Source organism: Anguilla rostrata, chromosome 8, assembly GCF_018555375.3.
Source record: "Anguilla rostrata isolate EN2019 chromosome 8, ASM1855537v3, whole genome shotgun sequence".
Lineage (NCBI taxonomy): Eukaryota > Metazoa > Chordata > Actinopteri > Anguilliformes > Anguillidae > Anguilla > Anguilla rostrata.
The window spans coordinates 32,239,611-32,249,680 of NC_057940.1; the positions used below are offsets into that span (position 1 = coordinate 32,239,611).

A 10,070-nucleotide genomic window follows, 5' to 3' on the forward strand; every position below is an offset into this window, starting at 1 on the left:
TAAAGTAGAGAGCATCGCTTTTTTTCTGATATATGATGGCCATAAGCGGGACTGTCATAAGCCACGCGTTTTTCAGATAATCCATTTATAAACTGTATGTGGCTGAGGCGGTTCAGGCTAAGTGCTGGGCTCAAGGTGCAGCAGGCGCCCCAGCAGCGACCTGGAGACCGCTGCCTGCTCGGCAAACGCGTCTGTTCGGTGAGAACAGGATCTGTTGGGTGCTTTCCAGTCTGGGGACAGATAGAGGTGGTTTTATGTAATGTTTTGACAATGACATGAATGTATGCTCATATTTTAAGACCAAAGCAGATGCACAAATGATCTCGTGTTCACAGCTAAATTGGCTAACTGTTTAGACAAAGAAGGGACTTGCTTGCTTCAGGTTCTCAAGGCAAATTGTGAGGAAGAGAAGAGAAAGGGTTTAAACAGTAATACAGAATGGGACACTTGACAGTTTAACATAAACAGCGAGGGATCAGCTCCGGTCTCGCCTCCCGCCCCGCCTCTGAGTTTGAGTCGAGTCTGCGCATACCCCCAGGGTCAGGGGCCCATCTGTCTGCCAGCACAAATCTGTGGCCCTCCCTCCCCTGCCTGTACTTGTTGTTGTTTTGAATGGTCCTGTGACTCCTATTAATGCCGCTAGTCCCAGCTGACTGGAGCCGCGTGAAGACACGTTAAAACCCGCCGAGTCAGCAGCCTGTTCCGCCTGAACGGAGACGGTGACGCGCCGCAGGGGACAAACTGCAACCGTAAAGGAGACGGTCGTAAGCGGTCAACCTGCTGGCGCTTCACCGCGCAGCTCGACGACGTGCCTGCAAAAGCTCAGAAGCTGCCGAAGCTTTTACTTCATGAGGTACGGACTATCAAACTGATTCGGCCACAAGTGGTAAATCTGTTTTAATCAAGTTCGCATGGATTTTTCAATCTGTGGAACACAACGGAATTTAACTTCCCATCCAAAAGACAAAATCAAAACCTATTTTTCTAAAAAAAAAAAAAGTGTTTCTTCATATGGAATATTTACAGTCTCATGATATTAAAGTTACTGTTACATGTGTGCAACATTGTATGGAAAGAAAACAATGGAAAACACGTCCTGTAGAGGGTGGTGTTGTGCTACAGAATGTTATGATGGATAATGATTGGGGGAGGAATGCAGTTTGCAAAAACAGTCCATTTGTAGTCTTTTGTGAAGCCTGCAGGATTTATTTAATCTGTCCATTCACTGACCTATATATTATTTGAGATGTAGGATTATACTTGGTACAGAGATTGAGGCAGCTCAGTGAATCTATGCAGATCCGAAGCAGAGTCTGACAATTCATTTCTTGTAAACAAATTCATTCTCCCCGATTTATGTCAGATAGGTATTTTTGCACAAAGTATTGATGGACAGAAGTGAAATATTGCAATGTTAAGAAATTTTAAAATGGACAGCAAATCTGAAACCCTTCCAAAATTTCACTTCCAAATACTTATTACCTCCAAAGAATAAAAAAATTGAGTGACTACAAGTTAAATGATTTACTGTAGAAGTTACGAAAGATTTAATGTGAAATACCCATAGAATCACCATAGAAATGCGTAAGTGACCCTTCTGTGACCCTCACTCTGGTGACCCTCTTTCCATCATTTGAAGCTGCAGAGTGCTTCAGCTGCAGATGGCACAGCCGTTCACACTGCGTCTGTATTGACTGGCATTAACAGAGACACAGCGACTGTCCACCTGGGACTCGCTGCAGAACAACACATTGGGTAAATTCCCTGTGGGGTTAATCTCGTACTCTGTGCACTTTATCATGTATATGAGGAACACTAACAGTCTACTGCTCATCACACAGAGCGTCATTACTCAGAGCATGGGGCTTGGATGAGGCTGTGGCTGTAATGATCAGATTGTCCATCAGATCTCTGCAGCACTACAACTATGTGTTAGATTAGCAGTAAATGCACAGGAGGCCAAGTGTAGTATAAAACCTGAGGTGCACAACCAAGGCGGATCAGAGTAATGTTACAAATGTACAAAGGTACACTGGGAAATGTAGTGTGTTTTTAACAATGAATGTGATGTGTAAGTGAAAACCTCATGAGGGACAGTTTTTAACTTGCACAAATACAGCATCAACAAATTTCATGCATTGGCTAGAAAAGCCAAAAGTAAAGCTTTATTCAGTTTTTTTTTCTAGAAATAAGATCTTGCTTCTTGGACCACTGCACAGGTACGTGGCATAAGACAGGCTTTGAATTCCAGCAGTATATATGTCACCGTGTAAATTGACGGTTTTTGTTTGCAATTACTACGCTCAATTGTATTTGTGCTGCCAGTACAGTTTAAGCATTCATGCACAAAGCTCAGCTGCCCGGGACTTTCAGAAATTCAAAGTCCACTAGTCTCTAACAGAAAACCACAAATTCAGTCTAAAAAATACAAGTGATAAAAACACAAACTGCACAATTCATTTCTCCAGCACCTTTTGGACCCTATTTATCTTTTTTTTTAGCTGTACATTATCAAAAAGATATTTGGTCAGTGATTCACCTGTATAAATAGCCCAGCTGTTTTCAAACAAGTGGTTTCCAAGGCATCTCCACTCTATGCAGTTAGCTGCCGCACACTGTAGTTACAATAATTAAGGCTTTAAAATACGACCTCTATAAATAGAAATCCGCACATAATGAAAAGTGAGTATTAAAAAGAATGACATTTGAATGCATTGCAAAATGTAAAAACTTTCCAGCTATGCTATTAAAATGTATTTTTAGGTACAGTGCAAATGGGCAAGCAATTCCTGAGCTGAAATAACAAGCGGAATGCCACTATGTTTGCAACAGTCTCCTCCTAAGACTGCAACATTAAAAATGCACACTGAGAGCGGCCTACACTTCCACAGAATTATCGTCATCGAACGTAAGTAGAGCAAACCTGTTGACCACACCTTGGGTGGGAGGGGGCCTCTGTGTGGCTCCGCCCACATTATACTGCCTCCTGCCCCTCCTCTTCCTACCGGAGGAGGAGGCGAAGAAGCCAGCGCCCACAGAGCGCCACACCGCCCCCTGGATGGCACTGTAGAGCTGCGTAGGAAAGGGGGCTCCTGCCAGCAGAGCCTCTGGGGTACTGCCCCCCTTTATCTCCTTCACTGCCCGGTGCGTGAACGTCCCGCTGTACAGCCTGTCCCGAGAGAGACGGGAAACACTCAACATGAACTGAGCATGAGCCATTCACCCCTTCACCAAGAGCCTTTCCCCTAGCAGACCAATTCACCCCTTCACCAAGAGCCTCTCACTCAGCAGACCAATTCACCCATTCACCAAGAGCCTCTCACTCAGCAGACCAATTCACCCATTCACCAAGAGCCTCTCACTCAGCAGACCAATTCACCCATTCACCAAGAGCCTCTCACTCAGCAGACCAATTCACCCATTCACCAAGAGCCTCTCACTCAGCAGACCAATTCACGCCTTCACCAAGAGCCTTTCATTGAGAGGACCTACCTGCTCATGACTAGGAACGCCAACAACAGGGGGCAGAGGAAGGTCAGACTTTGCAGTGATCATGTGACCAGCTAATAATGCAACTTTGGTTTTGTGGAATTAATCGCTCACAAAAATTATTCAAGAAAGTGTAAGTTATAAGACAGAAAATAACAAACAAGCCACAGTCTGCATTTGTTTTTGATAATATGAATGTTCATCTTTCTCCTGACTACTTCTCCTGGAGTACATATTTTTGAAATACAATATTCCACATGTGAAAGGGTAAGGCATCTCACAGGTAAAGAGCGCTTTGTGAGAGCAGGGCTCAGTCATGCATACTGTACCAGGTGCACTCTGGCTCTGGCAGTGGACAGCAGAGCAGTTGGTTCAGGTAGAAACTCATCCACAGGCAGGACTGCCACTGGCTGTAAGCATGGGTCACGTCCAGGTCCAAGCCTTTCCTCTCACCCGCCCTGACCCGCAGCCTGCCCAGCCTATCGCAGACCGCGCCCACGCCCGGATACCCAGCCGCTGGCCCTAGAGGGACAGGAGCGGCGTAGACCATTACTAATGATATAACAGTGTCTCAGTTCAGCCATTGAGTTTCCTACAGAGACATAACAGATCTACTGACGCTACACCGGTAAGAGCAAGATCAAAGGCAAGGACAGGCAGCATTCCACTGGATACAGTATTCCCATGCTACATATTGTGGAATGAGAACTCCATTATCAATACGTACCCAGCTATAGATGAGGCCATACTGCATGTTAGTGTATATGATACAATGTGTTCCCAACTACAGAATACAGAGTGTTCACTAGTTGTCACTGATGATACGGAACTCTCAGTACAGATTAAACATCCCTTGATATGCCTTGCATATAGGTCACACAGTAAGTGTATGTGTAGAAGACATGCAGTACGCCATAGGATTTGTGCTAGCCGCTGCACCTCTCTGGTTGCCTCCAAGTCTGCAGAGCTCTCCATACACGATGCCCAGCAGCAGGGCCTGGACCATCTGCAGGTCAGGTTTGGGCTTGCAGCTGCTTAGCCAGTAGCAGGTAACGCACACAGGTAAGCTGAGGTGAGGGAGAACGGCTGTGGCAATGGACTCGTCTACTCCCAAAGTCTCCAGGAGCACCTGAAGTCGGACTGGTAAAGGGACCTAAAAAACAAGCAAGGATGTGAAACATACACAAGGAAACATACGTGACATGAATTCCATGGTTTACCACATAGGCTGGAAGCTCAGAAATGTTTTCCACCATTCATAGGGCTCCTCAGTGAAAGACCTGATTGGAGATGTTTGGTGTAAATTCATACAAGACCTCTTTGGGCATCAAATTTAGGTCAAGAAGTTAAATGCCCAGTTATTGAGCACTGCATTGAGAACAACGACCTTTGGCTCAGCAGTGAATGAGATCAAAATAAATTATGGTAATTTCATTACTGGTTAGCTGGATGGAATTGCATGGATGTTCTTTCCTAATTAGCAAGGATGCGCAATCAAGTTTAATCTGAGCCCATTGCTCATTAGAGGTCCCACAGAGTGCATTAAGCCTTCACTGACACAGGGAGTGAGCTCAGCTACCTCATTCATTTTCTCCAGAGGCAGCTGCTGAAGGCCACGTGGGAGAACAGCCTGAACATGAGATCCACTCAAGTCGAGAGACTGCCTGTCAAACTCCTGCACGCCGTATAGCGGGCTGCCCTCGTTCGCGCTGGCGGCCTTTCTCTGCTTGCTGCCCCGCCCCTGGAGAGGCTTCCTGTGCCCGTCCAGCAGCAGCCCGTACAGAACCTGGCGGATCGGCAGGGAGGCGGCGTGGCTGCTGGGAAGCCGGCAGTTCTCCACCTGCACTATGAGAATGGTCCTCTGCAGCACCAGGACGTCGAGGATGAAGGAGGGTAAGCGACCGCTGGACAGTCCGGCCCGGAGCCAATCGGGCAATGCTCTGACAGGCTCCGGGAGGTTGGTCACCGCGGCCCCGTGCGTGAAGTAGCGCTCCAGGTTGCTGTGGGACAGTTTGTACTCCTGCATCCCGGCGGACAGCAGGGCCCGGGTGATATCCCGGGCGCTGTCCCCGACAACCTGCAGAACCGCGTCCATGGCCTGCTCCGGCCCGGTGAACTGGGACAGCCAGTGGAGCAGGTTGTCGATGCGGGCCTGCGTCCTGCTGTACGCAGGCTGGCCCGACTGCGGGAAGGTGACGCGGCTGAAAAACGTCTCCATGGACCCTGCGCTGGTGTAGTCGTTCCCAGCCATCACAGCGAAGAGAGGGAGCAGCTCTTTGTTCATGTGGTTGAAGCGGGCGCAGAACTTGTTGATGGAGAAATGCAAGGCTGGAATGTACCTCTCGGAGGTCTTCTGGCACACGCCAATGTTCTGCCACTGGAAAAACCCGAAGGGGAGATACCCACCTTTCAAGTCAAAGACATAGAAGTCACTGTCCATAGTTAGCACTGCGCAGTTCCACTGATTGGCCAAGCAGGCAATCTCCCAATCAGCCTCAGCTACGCACTGGATGAAGGGCACATGAAGGCTGTACAGCACCTGTTTGAACACCTCTCTGGTGAGGAGTGGCAAGATCGAACCGTGGGAGCCCCTTGACAGAGCATCGGCCTCCTTGATCTTGCTCTTGGCTCGCTGTATTAGTGTTGGAAATTTCTTGTTGGTGTAATCGATGCCCCCATCCAGCAAGACAAAGGGCCGTATGTTGCAGGTGGAAAGGGCCTCAAAGAATTGCTGGATGAGGTTGGCAAAGGAGTCATAGTCTCCCCCACGCTGCTGGTCCAAGCCTGAGGTGAAGTAGAGTCTGAAGTACAAGCTGCAGCCGTCAATTACAAGTGTTGTGTTACTCAGCTTCAGGTCCTTAAAAAACAGCCTCCTGTTTTCTTCCATGTAACTTGTGAGTCCCTGAACACCCATGGTTTCTGCAATTCCTGAAGGTATCACAGTTGGCAAGGTTATTAATTACAGGGTGACTGCAGCCTCCACCAGCAACTATAAAAACTTCTTCCTCATAGTTACAGCCACCATAAAATGTTTTAAATTGGACTACAATACAAAGAAATGTAAGCAAATAAGAATCACAGGCTTTCATAATAAAACATTTATGACTGTAGTATAATGTATATTCACCTGGAATTTGCAGGCTCAGCTTGGACGTGATTAACTAGTAACACGGTTTACCTTCACAGCTGTTTTTTTTTTTGCTTTTCGAAAAATAGCAATGTTATCATGCCTTGAAAAAAGGTATTTATTGGTTTACACGCTTTACAGTACACCTATTACTGAAAAAATTAAACCAGGTGAATAAAATTTAGATAAATAGCTAGCTAACCGGGCGAATCATTACAATAAAGGCTAATAATGCGCTAATAATTGAGCCAACTTAAAACGACGTAAGCAAGCAAAAAGGTTAACTTCACATTTCTAAGTTAAAGCATTTTGTCTTACCGTGGATTCAGAACGCAGAGATGCTAACGATAACGATAAGTTAATAAACACCTTAAGAACATAACAGTTCATGTGTTCAGTGTATTTCACCCGCAGAACTGTTCTTATTTACTAGTTCGGTTATTCACATGCACAGCGCTGCAGGCGACTCTTCCCTCATGTCACTGCCAGAGCACACGGCACATCCTCCTATTTTGGCTCCTTCGCTTCCGACGGGGCGAACTGAAACATGGGGAATGTAGTCCTGAATCGAAATGAGGCGCGTCATCGTTTCTATTTTGCTTTACACCATTTTAGTGATAATATGGCAGTTGCTTTTGTCAGTCTTTCAGCAATACAGTCGCAAAGCCGTAGTTGCAGGTGTTTGTGGTCTATCTATTTAATTTGAAATAAAAGCTTTCAATAATATCTCAGTCCATTCTTGGCCGATCAGGACCACAAGAATCCACTATAAGAGGAATACTTCTTGGTCTGAAAGAGTTCTAACCTATTACCAGCAAAACATAATTAATTATGATAGGTCCGTAATAACATGTCGAATATCAACAAAAATAAAGGTGTCTACCCCAAGAGTGGGCTATTTGTAAACCCTTCTTACAGTACTGTATCTTTCATGTGGGTACATGGATGTTAATCGTGGACACAAGTGCCAAATTGCAGTGACAGCAGCGAATTTAAAAAATGTAATTATTAGCTGCAGACATAATACACTAGACAAATTTAACTGGGATGTACCGTAAACCTTCTTGTCAAGTTATAACTGAAGTGACTAATATGTGACTCTAAATACTGAAACAATTTGCCCATCCTTTTTCTGACTTACACAAGCCCTTAGCATATTTGATTTTTTTCAGGAAGTATAGAAGTTACAAAACCAATTATTGATCAATCATGCTATACAGTAAAACAAAAAATAAGACTGCAATTTTACTAGAATCTTATTTCTATCACAACCCTTATGAATTGGGAATAGGGACTGCAGTGCAAGTGCTATTGGCAGATACGTACATGAAATGTTTGCATCAGCCATCGAGTGATATGCTGCAGGACTGACATTAATGACATAAATGACCTCAGAGATATGAACCCTTGAGAAATATGGATTATTCATAACCTCAGACATTTGTGTTCATACTCATCCCTGAAACCTCCTCTGTGAATCTTTGAAAGCTTAGAAAAGCATGTGGTCCCCTCTGAAATATATAAAGCGGCTGGGAAAGGGGAATGCTTAATGCAAATGGAAATAAATATGTATATTTGGTCCTGAACAGAATAGTCATAGTTGCACGCTAGCTTGACTGGCCCAAACTATACGTTTTCTTGGCTTAATTTATGCAAATACTAAAGACGAATAAACAGTAGTTCTTTTTCTATTTTACAACTTTATTATAAAATTATATTGTAATTTTCAATTATATGAATTGAAAATAATACATGACATGTTGCTGGGAATTACCAACCAGTTCCCAAACTCCAGACAGCATAACAGACAACATTCTCTCACCTCAAATCCTCAAATAATTGATATGTGTGAAAGAACTATATCTGATGTATTGAGTGCCAAGTGGAAATTATCTGTAGCAGTTATAAGGCCCTCTAGTGGTGGCATTGACAAATAGGCAATATGCTGAATATGGGGGGGGGGGTTAGGGTTAGGAGGTTAGGGTTGGGGGTGGGGGGGGGCATGGCCAGGGATGGGAAAGGAGGACAGTATCCCTTTCTGAATAAGTTTGTGAATGACAGATTAAAGACCGGTCCCTGTATGGAACATGTTACTATGCCCTAATTCTAGAGAGAACATGGAGAAGAACTAATTCCACAAGTTGGTGTATGCAGCCAGTTAGCTAACTGAACCAGGGTAACAGAATGCAACAGAAAACCAACACAAATACTGTGCCTCCAAGAATATTGACTACCCAAAAAGCCAAGGTAGACTACTTGGTTATTATAAAAGCAAAATAAAATACAAAACTAAAATCCCTTGACTGTGAGAAACACACATATGGCATCATGATAACTCTTCCTCTGCTAATGCTTATTATTCTTGAACATAGAGCTGATCAATTATCTTACATCATATATTTGATTACATTAAGTAGCATTTCAGACGTCAGATTCAGCTGAGATTTGCCCAGTTCTCTCTGTAGGACACGTGTGTGAGTATCCAGTCCTGGAGGAATTGCATGGTCTGGCATGGTTTTTGTGCATTTCAAAGTGTTTCTTTTTAGACTTTGATTACACGCTGACCACTCCTGTGCTTCATATGTGATTAATACATATGGTAAGAGTGCCCCCTGGTGTCAAAATTTCTGTTTCTCTCTCCTTTCCATCTATGCTTCTCTCTACACGATTGCACTAGACCAGTGGTCTCCAACCCTGTTCCTGGAGAGCAACAGGGTCTGCTGGTTTTCATAGTGACTCTGCACTTCATGAATCAATTAGAGCAGTTGATTACACAGTTAACTGAACTCACCCGGTGTCTTGGGTCTCAATTGGGTGCTGATTTTAAGGTGAAAACAAAAACTACCAGATCCTGTAGCTCTCCAGGACCAGGGTTGGAGACCACTGCACTAGACTGAGTGATGTGGCATGCACACTGGCATTGCTCAATGGTCCCCACTTCTTTATTTTAGGATCTGGGTTCACACTTAAATCTCACAACCATTCAACCCCAAAAGGTGAAGTGACAGTGACATTACATTTGTAGATTATTTTTAAGCCTCAGTAATGGATAGGGATAATGTCTCTGCTAAATTCAACTGCAGTAAGCTTATACAGTATTTCAGTACCATTTGAGAGTAATTCCTAATTGTGCTTATTATGCACAAAGTATGTTCTATTGTCAATTGTTGTAGCTGTTGCCCTCCCATTACATCCATGCCATGCAAGTTACCATACTTGCCTATTTGGTGGGAGAAATAAGTAAAAAAGGAATTTTTCATAAAGCTCCTTATATATTTGGCAGAGATGTTTGCTTGTTCTCAATAACAGAGGTCAAACAAAGGCCAGTTTCCATTTGAGAAGTTTTATTTTATGTTATCTTCGCATTTAGAGCACTGTGCGTTTTCTGGTAATGTATTTCATTATTACTCATAGTGATTTCCTTTTTTTTTCTACAAAATTTTTTTTTCTTTCC

The 10,070-nt window shown here is 44.2% G+C and overlaps 1 protein-coding gene across 2 annotated transcripts; it reads right to left on the reverse strand.

Annotated features, from left to right (window-relative positions):
* Positions 1-2,129: 2,129 nt before the first annotated feature.
* aste1b (asteroid homolog 1b) lies at positions 2,130-7,124 on the reverse strand. 2 transcript variants are annotated; one of them, XM_064347729.1, is made up of 5 exons: positions 6,935-7,124; positions 5,069-6,417; positions 4,429-4,642; positions 3,819-4,011; positions 2,130-3,169 (listed from the first exon to the last, which is right to left on the reverse strand). In XM_064347729.1, the coding sequence occupies exons 2-5, from the start codon at positions 6,401-6,403 to the stop codon at positions 2,878-2,880; spliced, it is 2,034 nt and encodes a 677-aa protein (XP_064203799.1). In that variant the 5' UTR covers positions 6,404-6,417; positions 6,935-7,124; the 3' UTR covers positions 2,130-2,877. The 2 variants fall into 2 exon arrangements, with proteins under 2 accessions (XP_064203799.1, XP_064203800.1); XM_064347730.1 differs by lacking the exon at positions 6,935-7,124 and adding an exon at positions 6,617-6,889.
* Positions 7,125-10,070: the final 2,946 nt, after the last annotated feature.

Bases quoted from the DNA above. Each gene is read 5' to 3' on its own strand.
- aste1b (XM_064347729.1), bottom strand. From the start codon at position 6,403: ATGGGTGTTCAGGGACTCACAAGTTACATGGAAGAAAACAGGAGGCTG. The intron at 4,643-5,068 runs GTAGCTGAGCTC...CTTGTTTTTTAG, and splicing joins CTCTGGAGAAAATGAATGAG to GTCCCTTTACCAGTCCGACT. The intron at 3,170-3,818 runs GTACAGTATGCA...CTCTCGGGACAG, and splicing joins CCAGAGCCAGAGTGCACCTG to GCTGTACAGCGGGACGTTCA.